The 14,898-nt window shown below is 36.0% G+C and overlaps 1 protein-coding gene across 2 annotated transcripts; it reads left to right on the plus strand.

Annotated features, from left to right (window-relative positions):
• Positions 1 to 1,970: 1,970 nt before the first annotated feature.
• On the plus strand, positions 1,971 to 14,461 carry PRDX3 (peroxiredoxin 3). Of its 2 annotated transcripts, none has more exons than XM_074286880.1 (7): positions 1,971 to 2,090; positions 8,074 to 8,203; positions 8,847 to 8,988; positions 9,604 to 9,739; positions 10,739 to 10,842; positions 12,252 to 12,417; positions 13,550 to 14,461. In XM_074286880.1, the coding sequence occupies exons 2-7, from the start codon at positions 8,161 to 8,163 to the stop codon at positions 13,601 to 13,603; spliced, it is 645 nt and encodes a 214-aa protein (XP_074142981.1). In that variant the 5' UTR covers positions 1,971 to 2,090; positions 8,074 to 8,160; the 3' UTR covers positions 13,604 to 14,461. The 2 variants fall into 2 exon arrangements, with proteins under 2 accessions (XP_074142981.1, XP_074142980.1); XM_074286879.1 differs by lacking the exon at positions 1,971 to 2,090 and adding an exon at positions 6,487 to 6,793.
• Positions 14,462 to 14,898: the final 437 nt, after the last annotated feature.

Consider the following 14,898-nt stretch of genomic DNA (forward strand, 5'->3'; position numbering starts at 1 on the left):
ATTCATTCTCTATAATTACTTAGCAGAACAGATTTTCACAATCTAGAACACCTACTTTTCCAAGGGCATATAAAAATGTGAGCTTACCATCAAGATGGTCTTTGATATTCTGGAATACCAGTGACCTTTTTTACTAATAAAATGCTAGCATTATTAATAAAAATAACTAATTACTCAGAAAGTATATTCCTCAAATTTTTTAATGTCACATATGAAACATCCAATTTGAAATGTCCAAGAGACAGTTTGGGGTGAAGAGACAGGAACTCAAGAGAGAAGTTAGGCAGTAGTTCGGAGAATCATCTTCATGGAGGTGATAAATGAATCCATAGAAACTTATGAGATCATTAAACAACACAGTATGTAGAGAAGGCCCAAGAAAGAGTTTTGAGAGAATCTGATGATTAATCAGCATGACCTGGATAAAGATCTAGGTAAGGGAATGGTAAAGAAGTAATCAGACATGCTAAACGAAGTGAGCAAAACTAGAGAATATTATACACAGTGGCAACAAGATTATGTGATGATCAGCTCTGATGAACCTGGCTCTTTTCAACAATGAGGTGATTCAGGCCAATTCCAATGGACTGTGATGGAGAAAGGCATCTGCATTTGAAAAGAGGACTGTGGGGACTGAATGTGGATCACAATATAGTATTTTACCTTTTTTGTTGTTTGCTTGATTTTTGTTCCTTGTTTTTTCCCTTGTTTGATTTGATTTTTCTTGTGCAGCATGAATAAATGTAGAAATACATATAGAAAAATTGCATATGTTTAACATATATTGGATTGCTTGCTATCTGGGAGAGGTGGTGGGAGGAAGAGAGGGAGAAAGATTTGGAACATCCGTTTTTGCAAGGGTGAATGTTGAAAACTGTCTGCATGCATTATGAAAATAAAAAGCTACAAAAAAAGAAGGATGAATAAAAAGATGAGGAGAAGGAAAAAGAAAAAAGAGAAGGGAAGGAAGAAGGAGGAGGAAGAGAAGGAGGAGGAGAAGGAAAAAGAGGAGGTGGAGGAGGAGAAGAAGGAGGAGAAGGAGGAGGAGGAGGAGAAGGAGGAGGAGGAGGAGGAGGAGGAAGAAGAAAAGAAGAAGAAGAAGAAGAAGAAGAAGAAGAAGAAGAAGAAGAAGAAGAAGAAGAAGAAGAAGAAGAAGAAGAAGAAGAAGAAGAAGAAGAAGAAGAAGAAGAAGAAGAAGAAGAAGAAGAAGAAGAAGAAGAAGAAGAAGAAGAAGAAGGAAGAAGAAAGAAACAGAAGGAAGAAGAAGAAAGAAAGAAACAGAAGGAAGAAGAAATCAGACAGGTCATAGGAAAATCAAAAGAGAACAGTATCATAAAAATATGCAGAAGAGAAAATATCCAGAGGAGAGTGATTGATAGGTCAATAGCTGCAGGAAGATCAAGAAGGATGATGATTGAGGAAAAACAAAAACAAAAACAAATGTTAGATTTGGCAATTACAAAAGTACTCTACATGAAAAGAATCAAATAGTCTATTTAACTCAGAAAAAAAAATGAGATAATTCAGCCATTTTTCTGCTCTTCTGAAAAAGGGGGACAAGGTCAGTTCATCTTTTATTTACTTTGTGGAAACAACTTGTGTCATTGCTCTGAAGGCTGTAGGAAGTCAGATTTTTAAAAATCTTTTTTCCATTTTGGAATGAGTTTTGATCTCCTTTTCAGTTACAAGGGAAAAATATCATTGCTGATTATATTTGGAAAGCTTGATGCTGATTGTTAGTGGCTAATAATTCCATTAATTACCTTTTAGGATTAAGTAATATAGGCTAAGTCCAGAATTGTGTTCTATTTTTCAGAGAAGGATTTCTAGTAGGAAAAAAGAGAGAGAAATGTTGAGAGCAAGTTCAATTTTATGGGTAACCATTCAGTTTACAATTCTGAAAAGACCATTGTGACCTGTCTAGAAAGATCTTTGTGAGGTTTCTTCTAGGGTTCTGAGCCTGAGATTCTATAGTTCATTTTGTTTTTTAAAAAGTGGCATAGATTAGTAGACAGAGCAACAAAGGACAACATTTTGGATCTCTCGATCCTAATCTGGGGTCAGAATACTGAGTCATTGTGTGACATTGGGTAAGTTATTTTCTGATCTGATTGGTAGAAGAAATGAACCTATACCACAATGAGTATTAACTGAAAAACTGGACATTTATTTAGACTAAAGAAGGGAAGTGGGAGGGGTTAAAAAAAGAATATTATTCCATTTCCAAATGTTTGAAGAGCTTTCATATAGAAGACTAGTTCACTTCTTCAATCTGTTTGGCCCCAAGTGGCAAAACTAGATCAATTGGTAGAAATTACAGGAGTTTATTTTGTTTCAAAAAAGGGGGAAATATCCCAACAAGTAGAATTGTCCACAAACAGAAGACGCTGACTTAAGAAAATAATAAGTTCCAAGTCGCTGGAAGTATTCAAATGAGGTGCCATAACCACTTGACAAAACTCTCCTTCAAGTACCATTTGAACCAGAAGGGCTTTTAAGGTCACTCTGAATTTTGGGATTCCATGAATTAACAACAACCCTTGGCTGAGGTGTTCTGCCCTTAATATGAAAATCAGCAAGAGTTCATTCTCATTACTGGGGCAAGAATGATGATTTTGGAGTCAAAGGATTAGGCTTCAAATGCTCATTTTGCTACTTAGGATGCTGACTTGGGTACATCACTTAAATTCACATGCTCTAACTTTCTTCATCTATAAAGGAAGGAATTGGCCCAAATGGCCATTTAGGTTTCTCTTAGCTTTAAATTTATGGTCTCATGTTTTACTGGTAAAATCTAGCCTCAGGAGCTGACTGACCTATTTGGCCTCCTCTCTTGGCTTAAAATTCATAATTTAATGCCTTGTTGAAGATGATGAAAATGTCTGTACCAAGAACAACTAGTTTTTATTGACTGAGATTTATTGAATTTTTTTTTTTGAATCACAGAGTGTTCTAACTTTATTTATATTAAGGGGGAAAGTAAGAAATAGAGTACATAAATAAAGGCAATCCATGTTTAAGATAGAAGTGAAGCTATAAATCAGACAGAAATCTCAAAAACACAAGGGACAGTTTTAAGAGGTGGAAGTTAACTTTTCCATCTGACAGAGAACAGTGCTAAACAAAAGCAAGTCAGCTGTTTTAGACTATCTCCTCCCTTCCCATTCCCCTAGAAAACCCTGGAATCTACAACCATTTCAATAAAAGCCAAAATCAAATTACAATCATAGTTCATCTTCCTCACAAAGATAATGTCTAATCATGGGTACCTATCTTCTATCATATCACTCACCCCCTTAAAAATCTCTGGGAGCTTCCTATTGTCTATTGAGTAAAGTGCAAAATCCTTGTTTATTACAATAAAGTCTTACCTATTACTACATCTTTTCCCCCCATGTTATTCTCCTTCTTGAATTCTACAACTTTATAAATGGTCTTTCAGGGGCAACTAGATATAGCAGTGGATAAAGCACTGGTCCTGAAGTCAGGAGAACCTGAGTTCAAATCTAGTCTCAGACACTTAAAACATTTCCTAGGTATGTGACTCTGGGCAAGTCACTTAATCCCAATTGCCTCAGGGGGAAAAAAAAGGCCTTTAAGCACTATGGATGAAAAATTCGTCACCCTAAATCCAACTTGAAAGATCCATGTATTTAGCATTTAGAATTTAATTAGATTAATCCTTAGACCAGGAGACCTAAGGTCTAGGTCTATCCAGCATAGTAGTTAATACCTGCCAAACTTTGTGCACTGGTATAGGAAATACAGGTATAATTTCCACACTAAGATGATGAACTAGAGAAGAATTTCAATGAAGAAAAAGGGGGAATATGGACTCACAAAGAAATCTGATACAGTATAGAGTATAATGAGAGTGGAACAAAAGAGAGGTCTAACAAGTGCTAATAAAAATTTGAGAAGGCACTGTTCCCCTCCCTCTGAATAGATCAAGGAAGGACACATGGAAAAGGTAGCACTTAAACTGAAGCTTGAAGAAAGTATAAGGTTTTGAGAGGCAGAGATTTAGAAGGATTTCTGGGTGACAGTTTATACTACTGTCCTACCATGTAGGAACATGGTACAAGAACAGGGCCAGAATGTCTTCAACAAGGAACATATGAGTAGACTATCAAAGATGATTCACAGGCCAGGGAAAAAGAAGACAGTGGAAAGGCTGGTATATCCCATTTCTTCCTCCAGAAATCCCTTAAGGCTTAGCTCAAAAAGTCATTTCCTCCTTTCCTTTGAGGGGAATCTAAGAAGTTGCTCAAAGCTCAAAACCCAGAGCCCCATTCCTATTTTTACACAATCTTATATCCCCCCAGAGAGACTACTAAGAGCACCACTAAAAAGCCACTAGCTTCTATAATAAACTGCTAACCAAGCTGATCAAACATTAATGCACTGAAGTGCCACTTCACATGTATTAGATTGTCAAAGTTGACAAAAAAAGGAGAATAACAAATGCTAGGGGTGCTACAGGAAAATGGGCACTATGATTGGAGTTATGAATTGGCCCTACCATTTTGGAAAGCAATTTGGAACTAAGCCCCTGAAGTTACTAAACTATGTATACCCTCTGCCCCAGCAATAGCACAACTAAGTCTATATCCCCAAAGGATCAAACACAGAAAAAAGACCCATAAGAAAAGAGAGGAAAAGGGAAGGAAAGAGATATTTAGTGTATCTATGATGTGCTATGCACTGTGCTAAGCACAAATCTGTGAAGGAGGTGCCATTGTTATCCCTGTTTTACAGTTGAAGCTAACAGAGGTTTTGTGACTTGCTATGTCACACAGCTAATTAGTATATGAGGCTGGATTGAACTCAGGTCTTCTGATTCCAGGCTCAATATTCTATCCACCTAGCTGTCTCCAAAAAATGTTCAGAATATGTTTTCTTTTAGAGATGGGGGCAGGGGTGGGGAGGTGGGGGGTGGGAACAAACACCAGAAAACTGATGAGTACCCATCAATTGGGGATTAAGTAAACAAGTTATGATACATGAATGTTATGGAATACAAGTGGTTTTATAAGAAGTCATGAAGAAAATGGTTTCAGAGAAACCTGGTTATATTGTATGAATTGATACAGATAGAAGTAAGTAGAAAATTTATGCAACTTTGAAACTAATTAACACAATGGCCATCCAAGATACCATTGGACTCACAATGAAACATGCTACCTACCTCCTCAAAGGAAAGTGATAAACTAAAAGTGCATATTGAAACATATACATACATACATACACACACACACATACATATATATATACATACACACATATTTATATATATAAAGAGATAAGAAACAGAGCCAGAGGGAAGCACTAATTCAGGTATTTGTTGTGTTTGCATGTGTGTCTATATATGTATATATATTACAAGGGTTTTATTTTTCTTTCTTTTTCAGTAGAGGAGGAAAGTGAGAGGGGGAAAAGGTGACTTATGGTTAAATGGAAAATAAAATGTATTTTTTAAAAACCTTGGGGAAAAAAGATAATAGCATCAAAATCATATGAACTCTGTGCCAAATTACTGAAAATAAATGATTGCCGAAAAAGTAGAAATTACATATTGAAATTTTGTTGTTGTTGTTTGAAAAAAGCAATAGAATGGTCATTCTAGATTTCTTATTCTTTGCAATCTCCACACATCAAAGATAAACAATATATATATATATATATATATATATGTGTGTGTGTATATATATATATATGTGCTTCATAATTATTTGTTGAATTAAATTTTAATACAAAGGCACAGCATATTGCAATTTAAGAATGGGACCTTTGACATCTGTCTATCTCGGAGAACTGCTAAAGAAAATTGTGAAGATCTATGTCAATATCGATTATTGTTTTACTAATTATTATCTGGTCCTTAATTTTACTTAAGAGGAAACTGAAGCCCAGGATAGGGAAAGGACTTGCGCATCCACAGCTGAGTGTGGCAACCAGGTGGAATTGGTTTTGCATATATACTTTGTATCCCTGCAGGCCTTGCCAGTGAGCACTAACTACTTGCTTAATAGACAGGCAGGTTTTATACTTTGTATCCCTATAGGCCTTGCCAGTGAGAACCAAATACTTGTTTACTGGACAGGCAGGCTTTGCAATCTGTTCATAGAAAAATCCATGATGAAAGGCAATTTAATAGAATTTAACTTGCCAAACATATATTGACTACCTACTGCAGTTCAGGAAATAGAGGAAAAAAGAGTGAGTCAGGCAGTGCGATGACCTGGCAGATCTGGAACAGGAAAGATAAGGGGAGCTGGAGGGCAACCTGAAGACTTGGGGGAGGAAAGGGAATTTATGATAAGGAGAGGCCAGATGAAATGGGCAGAAAAAAGGCGGGAAAGAGCCTCTCCCTCCCCCTACACTCACCTCCCGGATTAGGTTCCCTCAATTACCTTCAACCCAGTCCCAAGATTCTGGGCCCGCCCCCGAAACCCGGGCTCCCTTTCCCCTCCGGCCCCACCTCTAGGGGCTGGCGGCTACTATGCAGCTGCGGGACGGGTTGTCTCCAGGACTCTTCCTGGTCCTCGCTCGATGACACTTTATCAAGTGTCCTTCCGTAGCTTACCCTAACCTGCATTTATTTGCAGACGTTCAGGCCCTTCTCTAGCCCTAGATCAACTAACTAGTTGTCTGGCCACGGGTGATCTACGCATACGCCCCGGTCCCTAAGACCACGCCCCTGCCCCGCCTCCCCTACAGTTCCCCGCGAGTCGCAGGCCCTCCCCACGCTTGGAAGATGGCGGCTTCCTTGGGAAGGTTACTTCGGGCTTCGGTGAGTGGCGGGGGGCGAGCTAAAGCTGTGCGGTCTTGGGAGGGGGTTTCTTCGGCTATACCGGCTCGGCCTCCTGCTTGCACGCTTCCTCCTGCGGCCCGGGGAAATGTCCAGCACCAGGGTCTGGGCTGCAGAGCCGGGCTGAGCGGGCCACCGGCCGCACCGCTATGTATGTGTAGCCTTCCTGCGCTGCCCACCAGTCTGCATGCTCGCGACCGAGACCGACCCGCGGCTAAGGCTTCGCCTCTGATCTCCTTACAATTCCCTTCCCTTCGTTCTCCCTTCGTTCGTCCTCCGCCCCGCCTTCTCTACCTCTCAAAGACTTTCCCTTTTATTTTTCCAGCCTTCAAAATAGTGCCCATTCCATCCCCCCATGCCACCTTAATCCTCCCCATGCCCGGATTACTACCTATTACTCTCCATCGGTCCTTTCTGTCTCCCAATCCAACCCCCAGCCTCAATTTTGGACCACCTCCGATCTCCTAGTCCAGTCTACCATCTCTTCCCTTACCATTTTCTCTCCTGAGACACCATCTACAGCTGCTGCTATCTCTTTTCTCTCGCTTTTTGCTGCTAAGGATCCTTTTGCCCGGGTAAATTAACTTGACAAATACTTGACCTTTTCTCTTCTATTTGTAGAATTCAGTTCAAACACGAATTATACGGCTGGACTGTGTTAGATGCTTGGGACACAAAATGATAATTTCTGCCCTCAAGGCAACTTAGAAAAGGCCTTCTTTTCTTAATTAAAACTATTGTTTGTTTAGAAGTAGGACTGTGCTTCAATGTAACACCTGGAAGTCTGCATAAGTAAACAATATGGTCCAAACTGAAGTGCTGGATTAGCTGTCACTATCTCTTAGTAAGAGGATTCCTCTTTTGTTAGTGGCAGCCAGGTGGCTTAGGGGCTAGAGTTCTGGACCTGGAGTTCAAATCCAGCTTTTGACACTTAACTACTTGTGCTACCCTGCTTAAGTCACTTAGCTGATTTGTCTCAGTTTCCTCATATGTAAAACGAGCTGGAGAAGGAAATGGCAAAACATTCCTGCATCTTAGCCAAGAAAACTCCCACTGGGGTCATGGAGAGTGGAATGTTACTGAACAGCAATTTTAAAAAAACCTTTTTGTAAAAACCTTTTCCTGTCCTTCCTCTCCACTCCTCTTGTATGAAAGAAAGAATCAGGAAACCAAGAATAACATTAAGAGGGAGGAGAGAATGATTTTGTGTATGTATGTATGTGTTAATTTGTATTAAGATAAAACTATGTTTAATTTAACAGGTTGCTCGGCATGTGAACTCCTTTCCCTTGGGAATTTCTGGAGCCATTAAGCCTGTTGCTGCTAGAAGCACATTCCCACCCACCATAATGCCCGTGAATGCTACCCAGTCAAAATTAGCCTTCAGCACCAGTAAGAAGTCCTCTCCATTATGCTCTGTTGTTAGAATAAAAGTAGAAAATAACACATTTCTAGATGTCTTTTTTCTTGGGTGGATGAAATTCTTGTAAAGAGGGAAGCTGAGCCTGTAATATTTTTTGGCTCAGCATTTCATATTTATATTGTAAATGTTTACAAATATCCATCATTCAGTATAAAATAGAAATTCATTTCATAGTGTGTGCCATAGATTACCTTTGCTACAATCAAATTTCAAAAATATAAAGCACTTTTAAATGGCTTTGAAAATGTGTATATATAATATAACTTAATCTACCATGTTCAAGGAAAGATTGGTAAGTTTAGTCTTTATTTAGGAAGTTATTAAATTCGGACTTTACCATAAAAAAATATTTTGGAAGCTTTGTCCAGTAACATATATTGTGTATACTATGAAAGAAAGAGTTGTCTTGAGCTGAAATTTTTGATTAACATTTGTATTAATTATTAATAATAATTCATTAATAATTTCCTTAAATAATAATTTAAATAAAGAATAATTTCCTTAAGTACTGAGAGGTTAAGTGACCTTTGGGTTCACAGGCAGTATATATCAAAAGTGGGACTTGAATTTGGATCTCTAATAATAATTTTTATATACATATATATTTTTAAGGTTCTTCAACTTATGTGCCTGCTGTCACCCAGCATGCTCCATATTTTAAGGGTACAGCTGTTGTCAATGGAGAATTCAAAGAAATAAGCCTTGATGACTTTAAAGGCAAATATTTGGTGCTTTTCTTCTATCCTCTTGATTTGTAAGTATTATTTTCATGATGTTTTTATATTATGTTTTGGTTAGGCAAAGACTATGCTCTTCCTATTACAAGCTTTCATATTCTTCAAAGTGAGGAATGCCTTGAGTTTTTATCTTGAACGTACTTGATTTCAGTTTGAATCTGTTACTATTTAAAAGAGTAATAATACTTAGGAATGAGAAACATTCCATATAATGATTATGGTTTTAAAATAGTATTTGTATATGCAAAAGTATCATTGTAAAACTGCCTATTTCAGGTTAGTTCCAAAACTTAAATACATCTTTTATTTATATAAAATATATCCTTGTATATGTAAAATATATCCATCTTCATTACTTCAAATGATTCATTGTTTCATTGATGAAAGTCCTTATTTCACCAAAACATATTTCACAACTCCATAACCCCTTCATAAATGATCTTTATGGATTGCTGTGGCCAATTAACCAGGAACTAGTAGAAAACCTTTTAGAAGCTTCTCCAAAATTCAAGGGACAGTATGATGTGGAGAAAAGGAGAACTAGATTTGTGTCAGAGAACCTGTATTCAAATTCTGATTTAATGGAGATGCAGTATAAGATAGTCCTAATCACCAATTTTTCCCCTTTCTAGCACTTTTGTGTGTCCAACAGAAATTGTTGCTTTTAGTGACAAAGCTAACGAATTTCATGATGTGAACTGTGAACTAGTTGCTGTTTCAGTGGACTCTCATTTTAGCCATCTTGCCTGGATAAATACACCAAGAAAGGTAAAAAATTACTGCCTAGATGGTCCTCAAAAGATTTAGATATGTTGAAAGTAAAAGGGCCCAGGAGACCATTATAAGAATTATCATTGTGACTTTAAAATATAAATATACTTCTAGAGTATGTTGACAGTCTTAAAATGTGACTTGTTAAATTCTCAGGAATCTCTCATATTGTATGAAATGCTACATGAATATTTAGAGCACTCTTATGTTAAGTCCAGAGGTTTTAATCAGCATAGGAAAAAATATACATAGGAGAGCAGAATAAAAGTAAATTAAAGAGGAAACATTCCCTATCATCTGTTTCTTTTCTCTTTTTTCATAGGCACAAATACCCAAAGTAACTTCAGTATTGTAAGGCATTAAAGACTTTTCTGTAAATTAAAAAAATATATACTCTTCCTCAGAATTTAGCAAGAACACCAAATTTCAGCTAAGCTACTAGATTTGAATTGTTGCTTTTTCTTACTGTTACTAATTATTGTAAGCTGCTACTCCATTATTCCTCCTATTTTTATTTTCTGCTATGTAATATGTCTTCCATTAAAGGAGCATATAAAGATTTGGGGAAATGTTATATAATCATTTCATCTCTGCAATAATACTTTAATTAATTGTTTTCTACTATCTTAAATAAAGCATTATGACCTTTGTTATTTGGTATTTCTTTTCTTATTGAATTCAAAGAGATAAATTCATCATTATTTTTTTGAGGTCATGTGTTTTCCAAGGTCACATAGTTTTGTCTAATAAATCACTGTAGTACCCAATAATATTTTGACAAGAAAGTTTATTCATAGAGACAAACTAGAAAGAATTTCTTTATCTAAACATTAGTTAACAATTGGTATCTAAAAAGAGGGAGAGGGCTTACCATGTATTTGGAATTCCCCTTAAAGAACTCAATGTATTTGTTTATAATCTATAAATTTTATATTCTAGCATCAAGAATGTTGATTATCATACAGCAATATTGATTTTTTTTTTTTTTTTAATTAGAGTGGTGGTTTAGGCCACATGAATATTACGCTCCTATCAGATTTAACCAAACAAATTTCCCGGGATTATGGCGTTCTACTTGAAGGACCTGGCCTTGCATTAAGGTAATCTGCCTGTTACTTGGTAACCTTAATTTGCCTGTACAACTCAATGCCACAGTAATTCTTACAAGTATAAAACTTGGTAAAGCCCTTAAAAATATTATTATTGCTAATAACAACAATAGCTAGCTTTAATATAATGCTTTAAGATTTAAGGAGCACTTTACAAATTTTACTTGATTTTGTTCTCACAATAATCCTGGGAGATAATCTTTCAGAAATTATTTTATTTAAGTGTTAAATCTAGGGAGCATAAAAAGATCAGTTAGTTTATTTAGTAGCAAAAGATAGGAACTAATAGCTAGTATATGAGGTATAGAATATGATAAATGCTACAAATTAATGTTATAGAGATTTAAAGGCATTCTCCTTGTCTAACCAGATGTTATTTGTATCAAGAAAGTTTGTGAAGGAGGTAGCTTTCATGGTAGGTCTTTAACCTGAAGGATTATAGTGGGAATCATAATAATGTTTGTGAAAGTACTTGGAAAATTCTAAAATACTAGACAAGTATAAAGTAATGGTGTTGTTAAAGCTCTATAATAATAGCTTATTTTATATATTGTTTTGTAATTTTACAATAAAAATGACAGCTGATATTTATAATGCCCCTCAAAAAGATTTTCTCATTTAATACAACAATCCTGAAAGGTTGGTGCTACTGCTTTCCTTATTCTAACAATTAAGGAAACAGAGAGATGTTAAGTGATTTACCCACTTACACAGCTAGTGTCTGAGGGAGAATTGGAATTCAGGTCTTCCTGACTCCAAATCAGACATTCTGTTCACAAGGCAACATGTTTCTCATCAGGAAAATTCTTTATAATAATCTTGTGAGGTAGATCATGCAAATAATATTTTCTTTTTGCAGATAAGGAAACTGAAATTCCAATAAAAAGTGTTCTTGAGGGCAGATATTTCATTTTGTTTGTTTTCTCACTCACTCTGCATTGGTAGGCAGTTAATAAATTTGGATTGAATTGAATGTATGAAAAATGACATGTCAAAGGTTATAGAACTAAAAATTGCTAATTCCAATCAAAGAGTTTGAGTAACCCCAGTGTTCTTTCACTATGCCGTGCTTCCTTCTATTCTGTGAATTCTTTTTAGTTCTCTCTCCATTTCACTGACTGAGCTATTCATTAAATGAAGGTATTTCCCAAAGTTATTCTATAGTCTTCTCTCCTTTTGTAATTTCATCCACTACCCTAGTTTTTACTCTTGTCTCCCACCTTCCTTTCTGTAGCCATCAATTCTAATTTCCTACTAGAAGCATATCCTGTATATTAGCCGAAAAACAAATATTTATTAATTGATTGAGAACTTCAGGTATCAGAAAGTTAGGAAAAATTTATTTCTGAGAGACCAATTCTTGTCTGCTCAAATACTAATAAGTAACTCTTTTAATGCAGAGGTCTCTTCATAATTGACCCTAATGGAGTAATCAAGCATATGAGTATGAATGATCTCCCTGTGGGCCGAAGTGTGGAAGAAACTCTTCGTTTGGTGAAAGCATTCCAATTTGTGGAATTGCATGGAGAGGTCTGTCCAGCAAATTGGACACCAGATTCACCTACGGTATGTTCAGTTTTAAAATTTTTTTTGGCATTCAGAAATCTGCCAAGAATAGAATTCATTGATCTCTTTGCTGCCAGGAGCCTTGGCCTGAAAAATCTATAAGGGCAAGAAAAGTGGGGCTAGAGAACAAATACTCAGGATGGAAATTAAGATTGTATGTAAATGACTGATCTTGATCATATTGTAGAATCAGGGAAGCAGGCAAGATTCCTACTATAGTCTTGAAAAACATTGATGTAATATTTTTAATGGTAAGCTATTTCTTTTATTTCTTTTTAAGGTTTTTTTAATCTTTCAAATAATTTGTTAAAATTAATCTGCCCTTCCCACTTACCTCCCCACCCCCAACTCCCATTAAGCCTATTTCAGAAATCCATAGTCTGATAAAACATATCTGATATGTAGCCATGTGCAAGAATTTATGTATTTCTCTATATTTTAAGTTCCTCACTTCTCTCAAGAAGGAGTATTTATTTCAAATTCATTCTTTTGAACTCATGGTTTATCATTGCATTAGTCAAAGCAACTCTATGAAAGACTTTTCCCTTTATAAAGTTGTATCATTGTATGTATGCATTGTTCTTCTCGTTTTTTTCTCTTATTAGTTCATAAAAGTTTTTCCAGGTTCTTCTAAAATTATCCAAATCATTCTTTTTTAGTGGCACAGTAATACACAATTTCTTTATCCTTTCCACAGGAAGACTGGTCCTCAGTTTCCAATTTTTAATAATCATTAAAAGAACTGATATAAATATTAGCTTGTTGTTCTTTTACATATAGTGTCTTTTTCTTGTTTTGTTTTGTTTTTTTTTTTTTGGGGGGGGGGAGATCTAATAATGGTATAGGAGAGTCATGGTTTAATAACTTTTTAAACATGATTCCAAAATGGTTGAACCAATTCACAGTCCACCATCAGTACACATGTGTATTTGCCCCCCAAAGTCCCTCCAAAATTTGTCAGTGTCCCTTTTTGTGTGTGTGTGAATCTGCTAGATATTAGGTATAACTTAGAAGTTCTATTTTTCTTTCTTTTTTTGGATCACTTTCTAAAGATTTGAAATTAGAAACTGAATCTTTGAGAACATAAGATTCTCAATAAATCCTAATTGTATAAAAATTTGTGTATTTTCAGATCAAGCCATCTCCAAAAGCTTCGAAAGAGTACTTTGAGAAAGTGAATAAATAAATGATACCATGTATTGAAGACCTGCGTGACTTTTTAAATTATGAAGAAACCCCAAGTTGGAATCTACAATAACATGCAGGAAAAAAAACTGCATATAGAAGTATAAATATATATAAAAAATATGCTTATGTCTGTGAATATCACACCAAAATGTTCAGTTTTTATAAAATTGCCCCCCAAACCATTTAACTTTAATAGTTGTTGCAAGTTCAAAGGATCCTTAAGTACTAAATCCTTGCTTTTCCCTAGTTTTCCTTTAGAAATTGTACTTAACTCTATATTTGACATCTTCAGTGGAAGCTAGAGATTTCCTTCTAAAATTTATAAGTTAAAGAAATTGTTCATTGCCTCTCTACGCACAAAAACAGATAGGGAAACATTTAATAAGCATTCTTTCAGGTGTTTGAATTATATAGGTAAACAGGTATAGCTGCTTTTCCTGAGTATCCCTTTGCAGATTTTTTTTAAAAATTAAATCAGGGTCTTTTTTCTCCATAAAACGAATGTTTTGAAATTATAACTTCTGAGGTCTAATTTGACTCATGGCAAATGAGTATAACAGAAGTATAAATTAATTTGCTTTTTTTTTTTATTCAGCATTTACAGTGGTAAATTAAAGAAGCTAATTATGGTGGGCAGACCAGAGATTTAAGTTATGGGGTTCATTTTGCCATTATTTGAAGTGTGAGTAAACTTTATGTCTACACATTTCAAATATGATTAATATGATTCTAAAAGACCTGTTGAATCCCAGAGTTGCATATAATGAAGCTTTGGAAATTATTGAACATTTATTTTTCTAACTGGTGAATAACTCAGTGCACGTTCTGTAATCTAGAATAAAGAAATTTTAAAGTATCTTGACATTGTTGTAGCATTTTACTGTCCCGGAAATGAAGATAGTGGGAGGGAGCGGTGCAGGAGTCAAGGGTGGAGAGGAGAGTCTGGCCTTAGATGAGTGAAACCTTCGAACAGCCACGAGAGGCGGAAGCACTTATAGGAAGGTGCTACCCGTTCCCTTGAAATTTCCCATGCTGGCTGTGGGAGCGGGAAGGAGCCCAGCATCCTCCTTGCCCACACTCCAATATCCAAACGGTGATACTGGGCTGACTTTTGGAAGTATGAGGTCTTTAAACAGGCTGGACAGCCACTTTTTTGCGTAATTTAGAAGGATGGACCAGGTGACTGGTGGTCTCTCAAAGCAGTGAATTTGAGCAGCTTAGGGTACAGTAGCAACGATCACGAGTGGGAAGTACTGCACGTAGAAAACCACGTAGATATTACCAGGGTTTCAG

Source organism: Sminthopsis crassicaudata, chromosome 2 (assembly GCF_048593235.1).
Source record: "Sminthopsis crassicaudata isolate SCR6 chromosome 2, ASM4859323v1, whole genome shotgun sequence".
NCBI classification, from domain to species: domain Eukaryota; kingdom Metazoa; phylum Chordata; class Mammalia; order Dasyuromorphia; family Dasyuridae; genus Sminthopsis; species Sminthopsis crassicaudata.